This window comes from Clinocottus analis, unplaced genomic scaffold (genome assembly GCF_023055335.1).
Source record: "Clinocottus analis isolate CAN_PGR_092001 unplaced genomic scaffold, fCliAna1.0.p SCAF_10, whole genome shotgun sequence".
NCBI classification, from domain to species: Eukaryota; Metazoa; Chordata; class Actinopteri; order Perciformes; family Cottidae; genus Clinocottus; species Clinocottus analis.
The window spans coordinates 2,477,869-2,501,800 of NW_027175821.1; the positions used below are offsets into that span (position 1 = coordinate 2,477,869).

At 45.4% G+C, this 23,932-nt stretch overlaps 3 protein-coding genes across 6 annotated transcripts; 1 reads left to right on the forward strand and 2 right to left on the reverse strand.

Moving 5' to 3' along the window:
* Nucleotides 1-1,339: 1,339 nt before the first annotated feature.
* Nucleotides 1,340-10,208, reverse strand: LOC137794033 (uncharacterized). Its single transcript, XM_068590582.1, has 13 exons — nucleotides 10,071-10,208; nucleotides 8,794-8,990; nucleotides 8,376-8,513; nucleotides 8,011-8,128; nucleotides 7,732-7,918; nucleotides 6,914-7,055; nucleotides 6,153-6,308; nucleotides 5,510-5,565; nucleotides 5,129-5,304; nucleotides 4,382-4,782; nucleotides 4,177-4,273; nucleotides 3,460-3,691; nucleotides 1,340-3,211 (listed from the first exon to the last, which is right to left on the reverse strand). Exons 1-13 carry the CDS (start codon nucleotides 10,206-10,208, stop codon nucleotides 3,009-3,011), a joined length of 2,241 nt encoding a protein of 746 aa, XP_068446683.1. The 3' UTR covers nucleotides 1,340-3,008.
* Nucleotides 10,209-11,505: 1,297 nt separating this feature from the next.
* Nucleotides 11,506-19,978, forward strand: arfgap2 (ADP-ribosylation factor GTPase activating protein 2). Of its 3 annotated transcripts, XM_068582106.1 has the most exons (17): nucleotides 11,506-11,639; nucleotides 12,462-12,580; nucleotides 12,784-12,856; nucleotides 13,017-13,148; nucleotides 13,582-13,662; nucleotides 14,050-14,143; nucleotides 14,353-14,409; nucleotides 15,047-15,091; nucleotides 15,759-15,814; nucleotides 15,919-16,055; nucleotides 16,587-16,718; nucleotides 16,829-16,957; nucleotides 17,348-17,500; nucleotides 17,595-17,721; nucleotides 17,815-17,902; nucleotides 18,130-18,254; nucleotides 18,847-19,978. In XM_068582106.1, the coding sequence occupies exons 1-17, from the start codon at nucleotides 11,568-11,570 to the stop codon at nucleotides 18,865-18,867; spliced, it is 1,641 nt and encodes a 546-aa protein (XP_068438207.1). In that variant the 5' UTR covers nucleotides 11,506-11,567; the 3' UTR covers nucleotides 18,868-19,978. The 3 variants fall into 3 exon arrangements, with proteins under 3 accessions (XP_068438207.1, XP_068438188.1, XP_068438198.1); XM_068582087.1 differs by lacking the exon at nucleotides 15,047-15,091; XM_068582097.1 differs by lacking the exons at nucleotides 11,506-11,639; nucleotides 15,047-15,091 and adding an exon at nucleotides 11,719-11,971.
* pex16 (peroxisomal biogenesis factor 16) lies at nucleotides 19,917-23,917 on the reverse strand. Of its 2 annotated transcripts, XR_011077794.1 has the most exons (12): nucleotides 23,640-23,917; nucleotides 22,902-22,937; nucleotides 22,672-22,748; nucleotides 22,453-22,586; nucleotides 22,087-22,187; nucleotides 21,867-21,938; nucleotides 21,619-21,771; nucleotides 21,313-21,385; nucleotides 20,676-20,795; nucleotides 20,527-20,591; nucleotides 20,272-20,418; nucleotides 19,917-20,180 (listed from the first exon to the last, which is right to left on the reverse strand). XR_011077794.1 is itself a non-coding variant. In XM_068582143.1 (11 exons), exons 1-11 carry the CDS (start codon nucleotides 23,770-23,772, stop codon nucleotides 20,360-20,362), a joined length of 1,023 nt encoding a protein of 340 aa, XP_068438244.1. In that variant the 5' UTR covers nucleotides 23,773-23,917; the 3' UTR covers nucleotides 19,917-20,359. The 2 variants fall into 2 exon arrangements, 1 of the variants encoding a protein (XP_068438244.1); XM_068582143.1 differs by having other exon boundaries at nucleotides 19,917-20,418.
* Between the last annotated feature and the right edge of the window lie 15 nt (nucleotides 23,918-23,932).

The window sequence follows — 23,932 nt, forward strand, 5'->3', positions numbered from 1 at the left end:
GACACAGGAATGACCTGCTCCATTGACGTTGTTCTTTTAGGGATTTGCTTTTTGTAAACCTAAAATAACAAATCTGGGGATTTAGTTTCCATAACTCTGTGTATTGAAGTCCGGTAACCTCGCCCATCTTTAAACAAACACCGCTGACAGGTGCCAGTGCCTCTTTTCACCTGCTGATTCATATCGCTTGAACTTGAGTTATATCTTTCACTTACGGGAAAACGAATTTGAAAGTCTTTCTGTAAGTATAAGCATATATATATATATATATATATATATATATATATATATATATATATATATATATATATATATATATATATATATATATATGTATACATATATATATATATATGTATACATATATATACATATATATATATATACACACATATATATATAAATATATGCTTATACTTATATATACTACTACTACTACTACTATATATACTTACTTTAACAAACTAAAGAGGAAGTACACATTAAATGGCAGCTTTAAGTCACCTTCAACGGCCGAGTGCATTACCCTCATTTATAGACACGTACAGATCATTTATGTCCCCCACCACTTATAACTCGTACAACTATTAAGTCACAGGTGGAGAAAGATTTATCAGCATCATGGGGAAACCTTTATACGTTCAGATTATCCAGTTAAAAATATTCAATGGGTCCTGATACAACTCCAAATTTAATGCAACATTTTTGGATCAATTGTGACACTGCCGAGCAGTACAAACATGTTGTGTTAATGTTGTTCCATATTCCGCTCTGATCGGTTCACTGGGCAGTAACGAATGTCTCTCTGTGAAAAATGATGACGCTCACACACTGGAAAGTGAGGAAACCTGCCTGACTTGTGAATATCTGGACTTGTTGATGATGAAACAAGCGGCCACGACTCATCCACAACCGGACAGTGGAGTTCAAGGTCTGAGGACTCGTGAAGCAAATCAAAGAAGGCATCACAAGGAACCAGAGGATGCTGCTGTTGGCTGCAACTCCAAAAACAGCATCACTTACCTTTCCTTGAAAATAGCTGACTTCATTCCCAACACCAGATACAAACAGGATCCCAGGGCTGTGAAAGAAGTGTTTACTTTAGTTGGTATGTCTTAGTGGAGGTGATAGCTGTCCGTCTGCCCGGTCCATATCAAAGGAACTCCTTGAGGAATCTAGTGAAAACTCATCTATTGCGTCCACATATTTAGTTGATGAGCTGATAGCTGATATCTCCACTAGTTGGCGCTGTTCAGGCGCCTGGAGCTGACAGGGTTAAGGACTTGACTAAAGTTGTAAAGAAAACCCAGAACGTGTTTTTTGTGATTTATTCCTTTATCATACACCCACGCCGCTTACATTATAATGCTGACGTTAGCCCCAAACGATTATACATTGCTATATTGTTTATATTGTATATATATTATATTGCCAAATGGCAGGTTTATATAATGCATATTTCCCCTTCTATTGTAAATGAAATCCCATTTGAAACACACAAACACATTACTTAACCATGATTACAGATTCCCTTGAGAGGGTTTTCCAGGTCGACCCAGAACATACAACCCGGCCGGAGTTAGCAGAAGATAATGGAAGGTTTCACACTTACGTCAACTAAACTTTATGTCTCACTGCAAAGATTGTAAAGCTACAGATTTAACAAATTTAGATACATGTGTTGTTTTAATGGCAAATTTTGTAAGATTTAAAGTGGCAGGTCGTTCAATAAATAGACTATAACACAGTAGTCATTAAATGTTTGTTTAGATCGGTAATCCTAAATGCAGTGCTTAGCTAGACAGACCTTTGCTGTATTTAAAATGATGTCTTGTGGATAAAATAACTAGATAATATCGCTCTTCAATTTCATACCTGAACCCTCCTGTGTTCCATGAGGTGTAGTTATCTCAGTATAGGGCCCAAATATCACATAGATGAAGTATTACTTCATGAGCTGCACTGTGCAGTTATGTAAGATAAAAACACTTTGAACACCTGAACATTTTTCCAAGAAGTTGTAAAGAAGATTTGCATCAAAGAAATCCTGCAAAACCAGACAGGGTGGAATTTTGTTTTCACAGCGCGAGGAACACACGGCTATTTTTAAGTTCCACCATCGAAAAGCCGGTTCAGTGAACTCTGAGATGCAGTGAGGCTTCCCAACCGTGGGGAAAACAACCATCAAGATAAAGTAAAACTAATTCCAAGAGATAATTCATAAGCTCTGTTCTGTATGATGCAAAGCTGTTGTAACATTGATATGAACATAACAACCTTCATTAATCCTTCTGATCGTCACATGTTGAGAACCCTCTCTTAGGCTAAAAAAAGGAAAAGACCCAACCCTACATGAACACAAGACAGAAATCCCCACCGTCCATTCCTAATTGTATTATATTTAAACAGAGACAGTGAAAACAGCAATAAAGAATCAATGAGACAATTGTCAAATTGGTGCAAACCCAAATATGAGGGTTAAGCAGTCTGAGCTGGACAAGTGTGTACCATTCGAAGTTGCTGTTGTTGTCGTGCAAAATGTGTTGCTATCCCACCACTCCAGCAACGCAACGCTCTCTGGTAAAACACAGAGTGAATTCTGTGCAAAAAGACTTCAGAAGATACTGACTTCATGTGTCTTACTCCGACTGTTAAAGCCTCAAAAGAACCGCAGATACATTAACAGAGGAGGAGGGTTGTGTGGATTTTATTCAGGGGGTGGCTCTGGAGAGAGGCCTGAAAGGACCTTTAGCTAGCTTAAGGGCCTTTATAGCGAGCACTACCAGCTCCTTTCATTAAAAAAGACTGGGTTGAATAATTTGTGTTCCATCTCTCTTGCTAGTTTCTCAATATTACAAACCTAAGTTTAGGAATAGATATATTAATGGCTAATATGAGCCGGCGGGATGATTAATGAATTTACATTTGGACATGTGAGTATTGTTTTAGTAAGAAAGTGAGCCAATCCTTTAACAAAATAAACAAATAGCAACTAATCTTAGTTTTGTTCAGTTCTCGCAACCTGAAACTAAAAGAGATCTGCGGTCTTCATCTTTTCTCTTCATGATGAAAAAGCCAACAACCACAACCAGCAACGCCAGCAACACAAAGAAGGTGCAGGCAAAGACCACGGTGCTGATGTTGGTGTTCAGGATCTCCTTGATTCCCCAACCTCTCTCGCTGACTTTAACGTTTGGATAAATGGGATTCACTGAAAGGCAACGGTACATTTTTATTAAGTTAGTTGGTTGGTAGGTAGGTAGGTAGGTAGGTAGGTACGGAGGGAGAGAGGTAGGTAGGTAAATGAGTAGATAGGTAGGTAAATAGATAGGTATTATGTAGGTAGATAGGTCGTTAGGTATGCAGCTTGTAGGTTTGTTGCGATGTAGATAGAAAAGCTATGTCGGTCAGTCGGTCTGTCGATAGATCAATGAATTGATTGATGGATCACATATTCACCTGCAGCGAGCGGGACACTATTTTTCATCAGAGGGACGTTATCAGCCACGGCTGCATTGGAATCAGCCTGCCTGACAAACCGGAAAGGCCCCTGGGTAACGGAGTGTCCGACTGTCTCCTTGTTCAGCGAACGCTTGCGTCTGCGCCTTGATGGATCCGACAGACAACCCTGAGAACATCTGGAAAAGGAACTCTCAGGCTCGCACAGGATTAGGGTGCAAGTGATGTACACCTGTAGGATGGAAGTGAAGAGGCTTTATTTATTTGTTTAAAGACACAGTATCGTTTCATAACAGGAAACTGTACCTCATATTGTGCTTCAATTTGCATTTCAAGATGTTTCACAGAAATCTAATTTCATCTGGTATTTGAGGATATCTTCAGTTCTGATTGGCTGCCAGTTGGTAATTCACTTTTAATAAGTATGACCCGACACCGACACAAGTGTCTGAAGTTCTAGATTAATCAGTCAGGATGAAAATGTAAAGACAGTGAGGCTTAGCAAAAGAGCAAGTGTTATTTGTGCTACCAACAACAAGGACCAAACCGACGAATAGGTACCATTTGGTAATTTCCGGTTCTGAAAAATGAAGCCAACACTTCGTGTATTAAAGCTGCATTCTCTCAACTGAAAACCAGGGGGCGACTCCCGTGTCCACTTCCTAAATACAGTCCGTGACTTCCTCCGTACCACAGCCTGTGTCGATATGTTATTACCTGGTCAAGGTTTCCAGTAAATTTGAAGGCTTGAACTTCAAAGTTGAATGTATTCTGATCAGATTTGTAGACTTTAAATGTCTCGTCCTGTTTACACCTGTCAGAAAAAGGAAGTGTAACACGTCACCCACACACATGATCAGGGAACTGTACGGCATATGAAAGATGATTATTATGAGATGCCCAGATCAGCATCAGCACGCACCCGTTTTTGAGGATGTCATAGGAATTGGTGTTATTTGGGTTGTCATCAGGAGTGGCTTTGCATGATTCGACAAACAGAGTGACTTTTTCCAGAGTCGATTGCGCCTGAATGCCCATGTAAATCATGTCCATCAGCTTGACCTCCACCGGATAGGCCATGGGCGCCACCTTGGTTGTGAAGTTGCTGTTGGTGAATATTTCAAAAGTGTAGCCGAAGCTGCCGAAACTGGACTCTGTGAAAACGTAGTCAGACTTGTGGAGGTTGAAGTAGTTGGAGATACTGATGCTTTTTGGAAACTGGCACGAGATGTCAACCCTGACTTTCTTCCTTCGGACAATAACCTCGGAGGGCAGCACAAAGGAGTTTATCTCGTTCTTGAAAACAAGAAAATCGCCATTATCCTGTATTTAAAACACAAAGAAAGTGCCATGAACATGAGGTACTGCGTTTACAAAATGCTGAATTTTTTTTATCCCCGCTTCAATGTGCTTTAAAGCGAGATAATTCGACTCACTCCCACGACTGACAATACTTTGTGTTGGTAGCTAATTACACCTCAGAGATGACTAGCATGACATGTGGTGTTCCCTAAGGCTCAATACTGGGGCCTCTTTTGTTCTACATCTACATGCTTCCACTGGCGCTTTTGTCGAGAAAACCAGTGACGCTAATATCCTGTCAGACTTCAAATGGACCATCCCACGCATCAGCGCTCTTTTGCAACGTCCCTGATGTTTTTTTACACACCACGAGTTTTGTGCCGCAGGCGCTGAACGACGTCTCGCCCATGATGTGAGTGCCGTTGGAGGAGAGCGAGCACGACGAGTCGGTCAGATGCAGGAAGTTCTCGTCGATGCCGGGCATGGAGGCTTTCTCCAGGACCACCGACATCTTGTTGGGGGAGCACTTGACGCTGGCCTTGCCTGTGAATCAAGGTCTGAGGTCAAAATGCCGTCTGTACTGGGTCCCACAGCAAAAAATAAATAAATGATGCAACATTCAGACAAGACAGGGGCGACTCGACAAAAGTATGAAAGTATACACACAGAGACACAGATCTCAAAGTAACACATCCCTCTCCTTCTCTCCAGTGACTGAGGCAGCATGATATTTTTGATGTAAACGAACCTTGAAGGAGAGAAGCCTGGGTCACAATGACAACGACACACCTCATGTCTGATTGTCTGTGTGCCAAAAACAGAAAAAAATTGTGTTATTTAATAATTAGAGAAAGCATATTTATGATAAAATTACTGATACAATCTAACGCTGTAAGATTAGATAAGATATAAAATAAGATAATCCTTTATTAGTCCCTCACTGGGGAAATTACACAAAAGTAAATAAATAAAATCATTTAATATAAATAAACAGTAGAACAGTAATAAAACACAATTTAAAAATTAAACAGAAGAATATTAAATGTACAGATGGAATTTAAAAAAACAAACATTTTTTTAAATAATAAAACTGTGGAAATAAATGTTGCACCAGGAAATGAATTAAAGTTCACAAGTGTTCAAAGTGTTCAAAGTGTTTATTTATTGTGCAAAGGAGTTACAAGGAGTTAAATTTAAAGAAGACAAACTTAAGGTTTAAAGCCAGTTCCAGAAACGAGAAAGAAATAATCCTCTAAACCAGCGGAGGCTCGTGTCTTTGTTCGTCCTCTTTAGTGGAAGAAAAGATCTCCGCTCTGCCAACGTGACACAACGCGGTGGGATGAAAACATGTAACTTTACTTTTCCCAGTGGATGTAAATGAGAGGACTCACGTTTCGTTGCTCTCTGCCGTGAAGCAGACCGGGACGGCTCGGTACAGGTCTTTGAGATCTGGCGTCCAGCTCAGGGTCGCCGAGGCTTTCCCCTCCCGGCTCTTGGTGAACTCTTTGGTCATTTTCCCGGGGCCGCTCACCTGGAAGTCGTGAACGCTTTAGAGAAAGATGGAGACGCGTGTGAAATGGTTTGGCGTCCTCTTCTTTGTTTAGCCGGGCCAGTGGCCATGCAGGGATTACAGAGCCCGCTCTTCATTTAATTTAACTCAGAGAAACTCAAAATGAACACAAAGAAACAAAACAATCACGACAAAAAAAGCTACAAAGAGAGGCTACAGAACTACAAAGAGACACAAAATGACCAGTAGAAGATACAAAACGGTCAAAAAGGTCCGAACAACCTCAAAGACACACAAAATGACCCCAGGGACACACAATGAACCCAATGAGACACAAAATGAACCCAAAGAGACACAAAAAGACCACAAAGAGACACAAAATGACCCCAAAAAGAAACTATATAGCTCCAAAGAGACAGAGCACAACTACAAAAGACCAAAACAACTACAAAACAACCACAATGACACACAAAATGACCCCAAAGAGACATAAAATTACAATGTTATTTGGGCGAAACAACCAAAGATACATCAACTGACCACAAGAAAACCACAAAGGGACTCAACCCTCCACAACGAGAGTGTGTGTGTGTCTCTTTGTGCGTCGCAGCCCTCTGGCAGCCTGAAGAGGTGAATACATACCTGGTGTGGCGCGCTTGTGCGTGGGCAGAAAGCTGGAAGCTCTTCCCCACGCTGGCATACAGAAGGTCGCCGTCAGACGGCGTCTGGGACAAGAAGACGGGCAGCGCGTGACCGGCCTCGCAGTTCGGAATAGAAACGACGACTGAAACGCAGACAGGAGATGGATATCGGGACGGGAAATACATTTTATTCCTGCTTCACTGGTTTGCAATGGTCTCTACTCCTGACACCGTGTACGGGGTCTTTGCGTTGGGTTTGGTTGGTCAGCAGTCGAAAGGCGAAAAAAAAAGATGATTTAGAGTATTTTAAAGACTTTCAATTCATTCCATTTCGGGGTTCTAGACCACAGGAATTGGTTTGAATGTCTTACATCAGTCTCTTCCTTGTGTCTGAAAACATCAAGCTCATCGGGTATGGAGGACAAACAGCGCCTGGAAGGGCGACCGTAGGGTGGAAAAGAAACTAATAGATATCCCCGTGAAACTTCCCCAGTTGATTACTGACATTAAGGCGATTGTTTTTTGGATTACAACTTTTCTGAAAAGTTATATTGAAACATACAAATGCGGTACACTGTATTTTTTTTGACATTTTATTTTACCTAAGTCATAAGAAAATGTGACTTAAGGCCATTTTACAAGCTTTTTAAGATGTCATTTTGAAGCTAGCATTTAATGCTACATTTAGTTAGGAAATGCAAATGAGGGATCGTCTCATGTGTCTTCTCTTCAATAACTTAATCATCATAACTTTTGTGACTTTTTTAACTCATTAGATTTACTGCGAGCATAATATTTGCTGCAGGTTCATGTACTCACTCTCCAGGGAGAACTGCAGCTTGACTTTGCAGAGCGGCGTGGCGCTCGTGTCGGAGGCCTCGCGCCGCGCCGTCGTTCCGTCCGCGTAGGTCAAAGTGATGTTTTTGCGCGGGAAGTCCTCCAGCAGCAGCTCGAACACGTGGCCGCCGACGGCGACTTTACCCGAGGCCGTCAGCTCGCACTTATTCTGGGGAGGAGAGTTCAACGGAGGCGATTAATTAAATCCTCTGGATCGGCGCGGCCAGAGGAAAAAGCTCCCGGAGCTCCGGTCTGCGTCACCTTGTCCAGGACGAAGTTAGCGGGAGCCGAGGCGGCGGAGGCGAAGCGGCACCGCACCAGGTCCCCGTCTGGATCGTGGGCCAGAAGGCTCAACTTGGAAAAGCAGTTCTGAGGAACCCTGCGAGGAAACACACACACACACACACACACACACACACACACACACACACACACACACACGTTTAGATGTTGGACATTCTGATTCTCATGCCACTTGTTGCCAAAGCCGACGATTAAAGAAAAAGAAAAGTGTTCTGGTGTCCGTATACTGGTGTCTGTGTACTGTTGTCTGTGTACCAGTGTCTGTACTGGTGTCTGTACTGGGCTTTGCTTCTGCTCCCAGTTTGGGAAGAAGAGCTTCTCACCGTAGAGACGACACAGTGGCCGTGACGGGGCAGCCGTTTATGGCGTGGGAGTCGGACCGGCGACCCAAGTCCAGCTCTGCAGAGGACGTCCAGTTGGTCCGTCCTTCCATGTTAGAGGACCAGCAGCAGCCGGAGTCCCTGAGGAGGAGACGCGCGCACACACACACACACACACACACACACACACACACACACACACACACACACACACACACACACACACAGTCGTGTATTGTGTTCTTCTGGGTACCAAACAGAAAATGAAAGAGTAAACAGAACTTTTTTTTTTCTTTAAAATATTTGTTTTCTTGTAAAAAAAATCTTTCACTATTTCAGAAACAGAACATATTATTACAAATGGATAATTAAATCTCCAATGACAATGAAAAGTGAGCAGGAGGAGGAGGAGGAGGCTCACCTGAGGGAGAAAGAGGTGTTGCTGGAGGACACGGTGGCGCTCCTCTCTGACTGGCACCAGCGGTTCTTCCCGGTGGCGTCACGGTCCGTCTGCTGGACGGCGTCCTCGCTGAGGCCGGAGCACGATGCGTCCTCACAGGACAGCGAGGACTGGTCCTTACACGAGCTCCTGCCGTTCTGTCTGCGGCGGAACGTCACCTGCAGGGAGAAGAGCGCCGTCTCACCACACATGCCACACGCTGCCGAAGATTACTGTCCGAGAGGCACCTCATCTTTTGTTTTCGTGGTTAGATGACAGCAGGAATGCCACGCAGGTGTTCAAGCCGCAAAACCTAGCATATTCTTTTTAAAGGTGAGTCTTTATTCTGAGTTTCAAACAAAAGACCTCGATAATTAAATAAAAACAGCACTCGTCCTGTGTGGACTCTGTCCTCTTGTCTAGACTCTATCCTCCTGTCTAGACTCTCTGTCCTCTTGTCTAGACTCTCTTTCCTCCTGTCTGGACTCTGTCCTCTTGTCTAGACCCTATCCTCCTGTCTGGACTCTCTGTCCTCTTGTCTGGACTCTCTTTCCTCCTGTCTGGATTCTGTCCTCTTGTCTGGACTCTCTTTCCTCCTGTCTGGACTCTTTCCTGTTGTCTGGACTCTCTGTCCTCCTGTCTGGACTCTGTCCTCCTGTCTGGATTCTGTCCTCCTGTCTGGACTCTCCCTTTCCTCCTGCCTGGACTCTCTGTCCTCTTGTCTGGATTCTGTCCTCCTGTCTGGACTCTCTGTCCTCCTGTCTGGACTCTCTGTCCTCCTGTCTGGACTCTCCCTTTCCTCCTGTCTGGACTCTCTGTCCTCTTGTCTGGACTCTGTCCTCCTGTCTGGATTCTGTCCTCCTGTCTGGATTCTGTCCTCCTGTCTGGACTCTCTGTCCTCTTGTCTGGACTCTGTCCTCCTGTCTGGATTCTGTCCTCCTGTCTGGACTCTCTGTCCTCCTGTCTGGACTCTCCCTTTCCTCCTGTCTGGACTCTCTGTCCTCCTGTCTGGACTCTCTGTCCTCCTGTCTGGATTCTGTCCTCCTGTCTGGATTCTGTCCTCCTGTCTGGACTCTGTCCTCCTGTCTGGATTCTGTCCTCCTGTCTGGACTCTCTGTCCTCTTGTCTGGACTCTGTCCTCCTGTCTGGACTCTCCCTTTCCTCCTGTCTGGACTCTCTGTCCTCCTGTCTGGATTCTGTGTCCTCGGGTTGACCGGTACGTTAAGCATATCCTCTGTATAGAAGCACGATGGAAGTACCTTGAAGCTCCCGTCCTTCTGCTTCAGCGGCGGCATGAAGGTCACGCTGTCCCCGTAGAAGTCGAGCGCGGTGGCCGGGCTCAGCAGGGCGAGCAGCAGGGCGAGCAGGGCGAGCAGCAGCAGAGCGACAGCCTTCATGGTGTCTGGCGGGATGTGAGCCGCACGCTGCGCCTCCACGCGCTTATAAGGAGGGAAGGAATCCACACCCAACCGGACCAACAGGATCTGTGCTCGACTGGAACGAACTGTGGTTGCTGAAGAAAGAGTTCCGTCTCGTTGAGATGTTCTCATGGAGAGGGTTCTCATGGAGAGGGTTCTCATGGAGAGGGTTCTCATGGAGAGGGTTCTGCGCTGGTCGGGTCAAGAGGTCACGCCGACAGGATCCCTTACTGAAAAAAAATAGTAGTGTTGTTTGTATTAATGGCTTGAGTTGGCTTCTTTGTCTTTCTATTTTTAGATTTGTTCTATTTTTAGTTTTGATCTATTTTTCTATTTCTTATTGTTTTTTTCTTTCTACTTTTCATTTTTTTTAGTTTTGTTCTATTATCTTTTAATTTTGTTCTATTTTTTTAAGTTTTGTTCAATTATTTTAGTTTTGTTCTTTTTTTTAGTTTTGTTCTATTTTTGTTTTTGTTTTGTTCTATTGTTCTATAGTTCAGTTCTGTTTGTCTCTTTCTAAAGCGTCTTATTGGAAGAAAAGCGCTATATAAAATCAAAGTATTATATAATATCATTATTACTATGAGGAAAGTTTATTTGTAGAATTGTGTCACATAAAAAGCATCAAAACATAATGCAAAAGAAAAGAAGATTTAAAAACATTTAAGACATTAAAAACAATCAGTAAAACAATAAAAAACTCAAAATAGAATAAAAGTGTTATTAATAACATGCAGTACTGACACGCTGAAATGCATTAATATCCTTTAATATAGTTCAAAAAGCCTTGAGCTGAAGAAGTGTTATAAGTTATTCATATTATTGTTGTTGTTGTTATAGAGACGATGCTGTCAATAACGTTCTGATGACGGAGTCATCCTGATGACGTAGATCAGCTGACCTGTTGAGTGTCATGCTGTTAATAAACAATACCGATGTTTTCTTCTAGTACATTATCTTTAATTGATGCTAATTAAGCATCTTAGGTAAATATTCACAAGAGTTTTCTCTCACAATAGTTACTCATAATATAAATGGGATATATTAAACAATTAATTCCCGACTATAATCCAAAGATAAATAGATTGTTGTTATTATCATTATCCACTATATTAAATAATTAGAGGAATTGTACAAACATAATTATGTATTTATTGTGTATAATGTGTATTTTATTATTTAAGTATTACGTGGAGCGTTTACGTGTGTGCGTGTGTGTTTTTGTCTGTGAGTGTGTACGTAAGGAAACTGCTTCCGCGTTTTTTTTCTTCGACAGGTTTTGTGACCAACGGCGATCCGTCGTGACGTCACCTCGTGTAAATCGTCAAGAGTGGCAAGATGGCTACGGAACCAAATAAGACCGAGATCCTGACCATCTTTAAGCGGCTGAGGTCCGTGGCGACGAACAAGGTAAGCGCACGAGACTCCCGCCGCGGGTAACCACCGACGCGCGCGCGTGTTATTTCTGCCGGCAAGCTCCTTCCGGTACCGAGCAGAGGCCCGGCTCCGCGCGAGCTAACGGATGCTATGCTAGCAGTCCAACGTGAAGGCCACGTAGACCTACACCGGTCTCTGCGTAAGGGACGCGGGTCCACCGGGAGACTCCTCCTGCGTGAAACAACGGGACACGGGCCGGCCGGGTAACGGGTTCAACCGGGTCACGGATCCACGGGCTAGCGTCAGTGAAGATGTTTACGTTCAGGTGTTGGACCTTATGGCCACCCGTGACGTCATACCGGCAGGTTAATGGTTACGGTTTGTCGTGACTTGGTTTTATGGTTTTACTGGGTGATTCACATTGTGCGGTACAATGTACATCTACATACTTTATACAATGTGTACACCTCAGAGGTACACATTGTACTCTTTACTACACCTCAGGTACATATAGTATTCTTCACTACACCTCAGGTACATATAGTACTTTTCACTACACCTCAGGTACATATAGTACTTTTCACTACACTTTAGGTACATATAGTACTTTTCACTACACCTCAGATACATATTGCACTCTTTACTACACATCAGGTACATAAAGTACTCTTGACTACACCTCAGGTAAATATTGTACTCTTTACTACACGTCAGAGGTACTTATTGTATTCTTTAGTCCACCATCCCAGTGTTCCAGAACGTTCCTTGTAAAGCAAGTAATCACTGCTCACTAACACGCCATTTAAACGTGTCCTCAGTACAGTTCACACACTCTACCTGTGGTTTTCTGCTCAGGTGTGTTTTGACTGTGCAGCCAAAAACCCGAGCTGGGCGAGCATCTCCCACGGCGTGTTCCTGTGCATCGACTGCTCCGGCATCCACCGCTCACTGGGGGTGCACCTCAGCTTCATCAGGTAGCTCTTAGCTTCATCGGGTAGCTCTTAGCTAGCTTCATCGGGTAGCTCTTAGCTTCATCAGGTAGTTTTTACCTTCATCAGGTGAGCATCATCTTCTTCAGGTAGCTCTTAACTTCACCAGGTAGCTCTTAGCCCTAAGCTAGGTTGGTCTTTGTGCTACTTGGTGCTGATGTATTTGCCTCTTTGCCTCTTGGCCTCAGGTCCACTGAGCTGGACTCCAACTGGAACTGGTTCCAGCTCCGCTGCATGCAGGTTGGAGGCAATGCCAATGCGGTGAGTCTGACTGCCGTTGGGCCTCAATCTAGAAACGTACCGGTTGAGCTGCGAGGTGTTTGATGGCGTGTCTCATGTCCACGGCGGCGTGATCGATCCCCTCGTCGTTTTGGACATACATGTAGCTGATTTATTAAATCTCCTCCTCCCGTCCCTGCAGACGGTGTTCTTCCGGCAGCACGGCTGCTCCACCAGCGACTCCAACGCCAAGTACAACAGCCGCGCCGCGCAGCTGTACCGGGAGAAGATCCGGCAGCAGGCCAACGCTGCGCTGTCCAAGTACGGCTCCGATGTGAGTATCGAACATTTGACGCTATCAACTCGGGCTGGGCGGTATCGCCAAAAATTCAGATCACAGTGTTTTGTAAGATTCTGTCGGTTTCGCGGTATTTTTTTCCCTCGAGTAAACGCGTTCATCCATTGATTACGAAAAGGGAAGACACAGATGAGTCTCTTCTTGGTGTGATAGTGGGCGAGCTGTACCCAGCATGCAGTTCGGTGTTGTACATTTTATAAATGTACCATTATTAGTGTTACAAGTTGTTTATGTGTCACAAACTGTCATGTCTTTATGTGGCTCTCTAGCTCTCTGGCTCTCTGGTATGCTGAAGGCTGAGTGAACTCTTACCCCGTGGCGGTTGACGCGTTGCATCAGCTGGTTGTCGGCGTGTCAGAGTCCAGCACACGTCAACCTGCCGCGTCACTAATGAAGGTTTCTGTTGCAGCTCTGGATCGAGTCCTCTGCTGGAGGCGCTCCTGCTGCTACCGAAAAGAAAGAGACCGACTTCTTTGCTGAACTTACAGAGGTGTGCGTGTGCATGTGTGTGTTTCATTCAACAAAATCCCGGCAGCCATCTTCATTTAATAAGTTTGGGATTAATAATTGTGTTTGTTTTATTATTTTCACATTTGTGGATTATTTGTGGCTCTTTGTAAGTAAGTTTAGTTATATTAATATAAACACATGAAATATCCTTTTTATAATTATTAAACCGTTAAGTTAAATACAACTGCACATCTGAAACTAAACGTTTTGGTAGTGTCAGTCTTCTTTAAAATCTCTCTCTGGTGTTGTTGACCTGAGAGGCTAATATTTGTTGTGATGGATGGGATGTGAGCTGTGTGTCTGGCGCAGTGAGTTCCTTGTGAGCTTCATAGTGAACACAAGTGTGTGTCTCTTGTTCTGCGCTCAGACTGCAGACGACTGGAGCGTGGCGCCGCCCGTCGGCCCCGAGCCCAACGGGGCTGCCGTGTGCTCCCAGCTGACCAGAGGCCAGGACCAAGCCCGTGAGTCCTGCACGCACAGATCCTCTCTGGGTCACTTTTTTGCTCCACAGGGTGCTCCACAGGGTGCTCCACAGGGTGCTCCACAGGGTGCTCCACAGGGTGCTCCACAGGGTGCTCCACGGTTTAAGTCGTGGTGTCAGCTGGAGGTGACTGATGAATTCAGGCGAGCCGACGAGAGTAAAGGGACTTCTTTGTCGTGTCGTCTGCAGGGCTGGAGGACGGACCGAGCATCGACGGGCTGAGCACGTCGCCCAAAGCCTCCCTCGGTGAGTGAGTGAGTGAGTGAGTGAGTGAGTGAGTGAGTGAGTGAGTGAGTGAGTGAGTGAGTGAGTGAGTGTGTGTGTGTGTTCATTAAGCTGAAAGAAATACGAACATTAAAAGAGCGTGAAACTGAATGAGTTACCAGCTGCTCCGTTGACCTGGAGGTTACTTCATGGTCTACATGTTTATTCAACGTTCTCAACGCTGGAACCGAGAGGAGGATAAAAGGGTTTTCTAACACAACATTAGGGGATAAATGGATCTAAAAGGAACGTTTGTAGTGTTTCTCTTCTCTCTTGACAAGGGAGAACCCTTTACTTTATTTATCTTTGCTGTATTTAATGCTTTCATATAGTGTTGATCACTATGATTTAATGCCTATCTCATTGTTTATCTCAGTCCTCGGTGATTGGAGCGAGTTGATTAGAGGGCGGGGAGATTAATGTCCGCTGTGTTTACTTCCCGTGACCTTTACTTAAATCTTTTATCCGACGCCCTCTGCAAACCGGTGGCAGAGTCCCCGGCTCAACTCCTCAACGGTGCACCCCAGGGTGCTCACACCTTGTTGATTTGAACAAAGCTTGATCCTGATGTTAAACCGGCTCCTTCTGTGTCTTGGAACCCGGGTGTTTGGCGGCGTAGACGCCTCCATGCGTCTGTCGCCTCAGGACGGACGCTCGCCTCCAGGTGACTGCGCTGCCGTGTCCATGTGTCGCTCGTTGGTTGGCTGGCTGCTTCGGATGCTTTCTGCTAATGGAAAGAATAGAAACAGAAATAACCCGTTTTGTGCTGTGCTTCAAAAAAAACTAAAACAACAAAACGCTTGTCAGTGCATCATGCGAGACGAGACGAGTTGCGGCAGCGCTTGAATTCCTGCAGATAATAACGAGGAGACGAGATGACGAAAAGAGCCGTAAAGAACTTTAAGAATAGAACTCGGTGTCTGAAGGAATAGTTGAAATGCCTCCGCTGTGACAGCTTTGTTTTAGATTCAGAGAACATCACCTCAGGGATACTGCCCTATAGGGTTCTCACGCTCATGGAGAACCTGGAAGAGTCAGTGAGTTTTAAAATGTTTTTTTTCCAGGCCTGGAAAAGTCCTTGGAAAAAAAAAAATCCTCAAAGTTGTGTAAAAGCGGTGTAAATGTGTTATATTCATGTGTTCATGAGGTTCATTTAGTTTGAAATAATGAATCTGTTTTTAAAAGAAAGAGGCTCAAAATATAAGCAGCATACATACAAGCATCTATATAAATGTTTATTCTTTTAATCAAACTATTGCTTCTCGTCTCGATTAACCCGTTGTGTGCCAAAATAGAAGGTGTGGAAGTGAACCGTTCCTCTGGTGTTACAGATGTGAAGCCCCCCTCCCTCATCGGCAAGAAGAAGCCCATGACGGCCAAGAAAGGGGTGAGTCGTCGTGTCTCCGTCGGACCTCGAGCATCTCGAGCGCCTTAAGCCCCCTCCCCCCCCTTTTCTTTTTTTTAACCTTTTTGACCTTTGACTCTGTGCAGCTGGGGGCCAAGAAGGGTCTGGGCGCCCAGAAGGTGAGCAGCAAGAGCTTCACAGAGGTGGAGAAGCAGGCGCAGGTGGCCGAGAAGATGCGAGAGGAGAAGGTGGCCGAGTCTAAGAAGCAAGCCGAGGAGTCCATGTGAGGACCGCTTCCTCTTTTACTCTCTTGTGCTCGTCTCCGTCATCAGAACATTCAACGTTGGTTTTGTCTGTGTGTTCCAGTTTGACTCGTGGAGTCTTTTTGACTTGTCGTGACTCTTTGTAACTTTGTCGTGATTTTTTTGTGTCTCTTTGACTCGTGACTTTTTTGTGACTCTTTGTAACTTGTCGAGACTTTTTGTGACTCTTTGTAACGTGTCGTGACTCTCTTGTGATTCTTTGTAACTTGTCGTGACTCTTTGTAACTTTGTCGTGATTTTTTTGTGTCTCTTTGATTCGTAACTTTGTGAATCTTTGACTCGTGACTCTTTCTAACTCGTCGTGACTTTTTGTAACTCGTCGTGACTCTTTGTAACTCGTCGTGACTCTTTGTAACTCGTCGTGACTCTTTGTAACTCGTCGTGACTCTTTGTAACTCGTCGTGACTCTTTGTAACTCGTTGTGACTCTCTTGTGACTCTTTGTGACTCTCTTGTAACTTATCGTGACTCTCTTGTGACTCGTCGTTGCAGCGTGGCCTCCATGCGTCTGGCCTACAAGGAGCTGGAGATCGACAGGAAGATGGAGGAGAAGAAGATCCAGAGCCTGGAGGGCAAGAAGAGGGAGCAGGCGGAGAGGCTGGGGATGGGCTTCGGCAACAGGAGGTAACGACACACACACTCACACACACACACACACACACTCACACACACACACACACACACTCTCAGTCACTCACTCACTCACTCTCTCTGACTGTGCGTCCCCGTTGCAGCGCCGTGTCTCACTCCGTGATGTCGGAGATGCAGGTGATCGAGCAGGAGACCCCCGTGGGAGTCAAGTCCTCCTCCCGCTCCAAGCTGGACCTGTTCGAGGAGCCGGGCTTCACCTCCGGACCCCCGAAGTACGTGAGCCGCGCCTTGTGGACCCTCATGTCCCGTGTTAGAGGAGCTCTGGAAGCAAAGCCGTCTAGAGAAAAGACAACTGCTTTAAAGTCAAAATAAATCAGCACGTTTCTCTGAGCAAAATGTCCTGTCAGTCGAGGTGTGTTTCATTCGCTCACCTGTCGGTGGCGTCGCCTCCTTGTGGGCCAGAAGACTTTCCATCACGTTCTAAGATTCACTTTTTTAGATCTTCCTTTTATATATATTTTTTTTAACAAGCTGAATGATTTTCATTCGTCAGACATCTGGATCTTAAATTCTTAGAGAAATAAGCGAAGCTAACATTAGCGATAGCTAGTCTCTCAGGCCCTTTCGGGACGATAAGGTGACCCCGCTGCGTGTCCTTCCAGGTACAAGGACAACCCGTTCACCGTGGGGGACAGCTTCGGGTCCCGCTGGGACACCGAGGGAGGAACCGCCTCCTTCACCACCTCCTGGGCTTTGGAGAAGGAGGACCCCAAAGAGGAGGTCACCATCTCCAGCATCCAGCCCATCGGAGAGAGGTGTCGACCTTTTAGCTGTGTGCTAAAGATGGGAACAGGAAGCGGGAACAGGAAGTGGGGGCGTGTCTCTGACCCGCTCGTGTCTTGTCTCCAGGCTTCCCAGCAGAAGGAAAGCCGACGTTCCGGCGCCAGTGTCGGAATCGAGCGAGGCTCGGCAGAAGTTCGCCAATGCCAAGGCCATCTCTTCAGACATGTTCTTTGGTCGGGAGAGCAGCGCAGAGGTGAGGGGTGGAGAGTTCAATCACCGCGAGTCTTTCACGCTCTGTAAACATCTCTAGAGACGTCAGCGTGTTAACTCCAGTCTGCTCTCCCAGTACGATGCAAAGACCAGACTGGAGACCATGTCCAGCAGCACCTCCATCAGCTCAGCCGACCTGTTCGGGGAGGGAAGCGACCACAAAGGTAACGAGCGTTGGTTTGTTTGTTTGTTTGTGTGTGTGTGTGTGTGTGTGTGTGTGTGTGTGTGACTTCACACATTAAAGGCATTTAAAAGTAATTTCTCTCAAACAAAAATCTAAATCAAACTAAAGAAGAGGAAATAGTGCATTTGTTGGGGACTATTTTCCTTGGCCCCTCATCCCTACATCTCCTCGTCTCCTCCCCATTCCCTCCTTGTCTCCTCCCCTCAGGCCGGGCTCCGGGCTACGACAGCGTCCTCCCCTCCGGTCCCGACATCGCTCAGTTCAAACAGGGAGTGAAGACCGTGGCGGGCAAGATGGCCGTCCTGGCCAACGGCGTCATGAACACCATCCAGGTGAGGCCTTAAAGAGACAGTACGGACGTGTGTTTCCCCAGAGGAGGGGTATTGTTCACCCTAACAGGATGAATTCAGGTTAAATAGACTCTGTCTTCACCTGGACGTCAGAGAACTAAAGCGGTTATCTGCTTTTTCTTCAGACACACCAGACTCCATTGAGAAAAACACAAGTTTAACCTTCCAGAACTCAGGCGCTGCTGGTCACCATTATCTTGTGTGTGTAGCTTGTGTGTGTGTCTGTAACTGTGACTTTGGTGAATCAAAATTAACTTTAAAACATCAGTCATGCAATAACACACACTAACTGACCCGATAAAGGCAGCTGTAAACCAGCAGCTCCTCAGTGCTGAGCAGTTAAATCGTTGTTTTTGTGAATGTAGTCTGGTGTGTTGGAAGAAAGCTTCAGTTCCCTGTTTACAAAGCCCAAAAATCTCCCTGATACAAATTATTTTATGACTCTTTAAAAGCCTCTCGCAGCGCTACCGTCCCTTTTTTAAGGGGTTGATTGACATCTTGGTAACCGGAGAAATGATTCAGCTCGTGTCTTCTGGACGTTTGTTAACGTTCGCTGACGTGTTTTCTCTCTCAGGATCGCTACGGCTCGTACTGATGGAGCGACGACCTGCGTGAAGACGAGCTAGCCGACGAAGAGCCGAGCGGCGTCCTGGCTGACTGCGTTTGGGGCGAGAGAGAGAGAGAGGCGGGAGGCGAGAAGCGTTGCATGGGGACTGAACCGTCCTCCTCTCCGTCCTCGTCTAGAGACAATTCCACAGGAGCGAGACAGTATTCTCTTCTCTTTATTTTCATAAAGAAAAAAAACACCCACGGGTGCAGTTATTTAATTTTTTTCTTTAACAGTTATTTTTGGTCTTAGTTTTCAAAAGAAATGACACCAGAGTTTAATTCTACTACATTTTATGTGTTATGCGTAAGTCCTCGTTTTGATTCAAATTATCCAATGTCTAGTTTTTTTTGTTGCGACATCAAAAGAAAAGAGCAGTTTGTATTTTCAGAACTTTTTCATTTAGTGTCGACTGGCTGCTGCCGACCTTCTGTGGTTTGCTTGTTTTCTATTCGTCGACACGTCAGAGCTGCATTTCTGTCTGCGTTGTAAAAACAGTTATTTATTGCCCAGGTCTTTAAACACCAGTGGAACCGGTGGTCCCCGAGACCAGAACCTGCTGCGGAGGCGGAGCTTACAGTTTCAAACCGGCTTGAACGCTCAAACTAAATGTTCTTCGCTGGTTGAATCTGAAGTCTCTCTCCTCTCGGCAGGTCAATCTTTTATTTTGAAAGGCTGACAGTCTTCCAGTTTACATTTGTGCCGAGCGGCATGAGAACGTTGTTCCTGGTGATTAGAACGCTGATTCAAAAACACCCCACGACCTTCAAAACCCCCGACACGCATGGCTTTCAAAAACCTGACGCATGTGTGACCTTCAAAAAAACCCTACACTGACGTGCATGACCTTAAAGAAACTCACCCGACCTTAAAAAAAGCAAAACAACCCGAAATTTGTCACCTTAAAAAAATTCAACCTTCAAAAACATCCGTCACCATCAAAAAACCCACCCAGACACGCGTGACCTTCAAAAAACCCACCCCGACCTTCAGAGCCCGGCGTGCAGACCCTCAGAACAGAAACAACAGACAGCAGAAACATTCGGCACTTATTTATTTGAGCGAACAGGAAGCTCGGTGAATAAAGATGTGAACCTTGTGGCTCGTCTCCGTGTCTCCACTATACACAACTGGAAGTTCAGGGTCGGCCGGCTGGAAACCGGTTCCACACCGGTTCCCCCGGCAGCTGCCGATGGGTCCGTTCCTGCAGCGAGCGGCGCCGCCCCAGAACACAGGAGGGTGCTCGCTTCCAGCCGGGGAGTGAGGGGGAGGAAAGGGGGCGGAGCCTCGGCCTCAGGGGGCTAGACGACCGCAATAAAGTTACGCAACCCAAAAGAATTCCAGTTCTTTGTCGTCTGACGCACGAGGACACACGGGTGTTATTCAAATTACCTTCTTTGTTACGTAACATTTTACAAAAGGCTGTCGGAAGTGGGAATCAGTCCCACGGCGTCCTGCGTTGGTTTGAGGGGGCGGAGCTCTAGCCCCAGTTGTAGAAGTAGATCTTCTGCCAGGCGGGCAGGTAGTCCATCAGAGGGCCTGAGGGCAGCAACGCATCATCACCACTGAACACAACATGCTGCAGCTGCTGCATCACACATCAATAAAACAACAACAACAAATGGTTATTGACGTTTCTTTACTTACGAGCCACGAGGCCGATCCCTGGAACGTGATCGGCCAGAAGTCTGAGCAGGAAGAGGATCTTCTCCCTAAACGACAACACGCTGTTCTGTTTCTGATGTTGGTGTAAACCGTATCCATATGACCGCGTGATGAAGATGAGGATCACTCACTCTGAGTACTGGTCGTAGAAGGGCGAGCGCAGGAAGTAGTACATCAGGAGGAAGGTCCTCCTCCTCATCTCGACTCGCTCCCATTGGTTCAGGAACTTCCCGTCACGGAGAACCGCGACGCTGCAGCGAGGAAGAGGAAGAGGAAGGTGACACTGATACTGACGTGTTTACAGGATGAAAAGCGCTTTTATTTGTGTTTATCTGTCAAACCGGAAATAAACAAAGGATTGTTGTTGCAGTACCTGTCTGTGGCCACTTGAGGCTCAAGGAGCTTTAGTTTCACGTCTAATGTATTTTAACCTTTTAGAAAATAACATGTATGTAAAACATGAGGTAGTGACGCACTGCAGCCTCTTGTGGACGATACGAGTACTACAACAACAAAGATTTATATATATATAGATCTAGAGCTATATATATAGATCTAGATCTATATATATCTATATCTCTCTCTCTATATATATATAGATCTATATCTCTATATATATCTCTCTCTCTATATATATATAGATCTATATATATATATATATATATCTATATATATATAGATCTATATCTATATATAGATATAGATCTATATATAGATATAGATATATATATATACACACACACACAACTAGAGAGGACTGTGGTGAACCTGCTGAGCTCCAGGACACCAGAGACGAGCCACGGCTTCCAGGACTGTTTCCCACAGACGCCGAGGCAGAGCACTGCAGCGGAGGCGTTCAGGAAAAGTGACTCACACTTTAACTGTTAAACTCTCACACATTCAATGTCTCAAAGGACCCAAAGGGTGAGAATTCCTGAAGGATTCATGTCCGCAGAGCGAAGCACTGACGTGTTCACGATGCTTTCTGCTCTGCGTCATCAGGTACGAGTTCTTGCAACAGTTTCATTAAAGAACTCGTTCAGAGCGTATAAATAAATAAGTACATCAGGATACGGTGGACGAGCGGCCGGCTGATGTACACAGACTCGGCGAGCGTCTCCCGGAGGCTCATGGGTGTCGGCCGGCTGAGGAGCTTCTCCTCGCCGCTCCTCCTCCTCCTCTTCGGCACATTCGGTGCTCCCCACAGCCGGCTCTGCAAGGACGGAGCTGAGAATGAGGGGGGGGAGGGAAGGACAGGTTAGTGACTCACGGTGAACTCATAAATGAATAATCTTTAATAATTAAACACTAATGCGTCTCACCGCTGCTCATGGGTCTGATGACGCGGCCCGACCTCTGACCCACAAAGCAAACATCCTGCTGCTCACCCTCATCTGTGGAGACAACACACACACACACACACACACACACACACACACACACACTGAAGTCAGCGTTCAACATGTTCACTTCTAACAACATGAGCGTTAGCATCTTTAGCCCACCCACCCCGCCCCCAAAAACAGGAAGAGGAGAACCGACCTTCCCCATCAAACCCCGCCCCTCTGTCCAGCGGCGTTATGGGAGGAGACGTCTGGATGCCGGATTTATACCACAGAAGAAGAACGAGGCGGAACACTGTCCTGGAGATGTGAGGAAAAGATCTGGTCATTAAAGGGTTAAATATTCACAGCTTCATGAAGCAGAATTCATACACACACCAATGGATCTCCAGGACCTTTTTCCATGACTTTTCCCCAAAACGTTTCAAAAACTTTTTTCTCAAACTTTTCCATGACTTTTTCTCATAACCTTTTCATTACTCTTCCCATTACTTTCTCAGAACTATTTCTATAACTCACAGTCCTCGTGGTGAGGGTTAAACTGGTCAAACTGGGAACGGCGTACTTAAAAACCTGCACGAGGGCGATGACCAGCCAGCGGCCGAGGTCGCCCCACAGCCGGCAGGCGCCCATCTCCAGGAACACCTCCACGTGCTCCAGCACGGACAGCCAGGTGAGCAGCCGCTGCTGTGACACGCACTGGGAACATACCAGCAACACCAGTCAGCACGTGGGACTATTATGGTCTGTATCTGCTACTGGGAGTCGGTCAGGCGGCGCTCACCACGGGGAAGGAGCATCTCAGGCCTTTACGCAGAATGCTGTCGTTGAAGAGCACCAGCAGGTTGGAGGCCGAGTACACTGGAGGAGATCATGTATACAGTACCTCACTATGTGCGTGTGTGTATATGTGTGTGTATGTATATATATATATATATATATATATATATATATATATATATATATATATATATATATATATATGATTGTAAACATGAACGCTATTTTACTCACCAAGTTCAGATAATTCATGTGAATCTGCAAATCTTCCTGAAAATGAAATTCAGAATCAGCTTTACTGACCAAGTGTGTGTGCGAGTGTGTGTGAGTGTGTGTGTGTGTGTGTGTGTGTGTGTGTGTGTGTGTGAGAGAGTGTGTCCAGACATGTTCAGTTTAACAGAGTTCTTTTCTGCTCTGCACAATTTTTAGCGAACATTCTAAATAAAAAGTGCTCCTATGATGTTTTCAGTTGATTAAAAGGTGTTGATCTGCTACTCGTACCAATAGAGACATCAGTGTCTGAGTGGAGATGTTTTTTCTGTAGTCTGTTACACTCATACGTTTCAGGAAATTAATCTATCGTCATATTGTCAAAATAAGGAAACATAAAGGTAAACTGTTGTGGAACCTCTCCAAAACTCGTAGCGGCAGCTCGTAAGAGTCGCGGCAGCTCAGAGGTGCCACCGGAAATGCCCCTACGATGTGCTGGTGCCACGATTTGAGCTTGCCCTGTCTCAAATTCTACAGAAAATCCTTGGGAACATAAACAATAAGTTAATATATGTCACTTGTATATTGGTTCATGATAGTGCACAGAAAAAGGAGTAAAAAAAAAAATCAAAAGAAAAACAATGAAAAGTTATATTTTCTTGTCGTAACTATAATTTTAATTTCATGTATGACATAGCTTTATATGTTCTGAGTGCATGTGGGAAGTAATAACGAGCAGAAATAGAAGCAGCCGCCACTGACCCGCCATCAGGTAGGACACGGTCCGCACGGTGCTCTCCAGCTGCGCCGTGGCGGCCGGGTTCCTCCTCACGTACTCGGTGTAGCGTTCGTAAACACGGGCCACTTTATCCACGTGCTGTTTAAAGTTGGACATTTTCCCGCGTTAAATAAGTGCACAAAGACAAAATAAACCAAAAAAACCTCTTAATTTATCCTCTGCGTTCACGAATACAGCTGCTGCGTGGACGAGTTAGTTAGATTTTTTTTTAGGAGTGAATCCGACACTTCCGTGTTGACGGTCCGTCTGTCGTTAA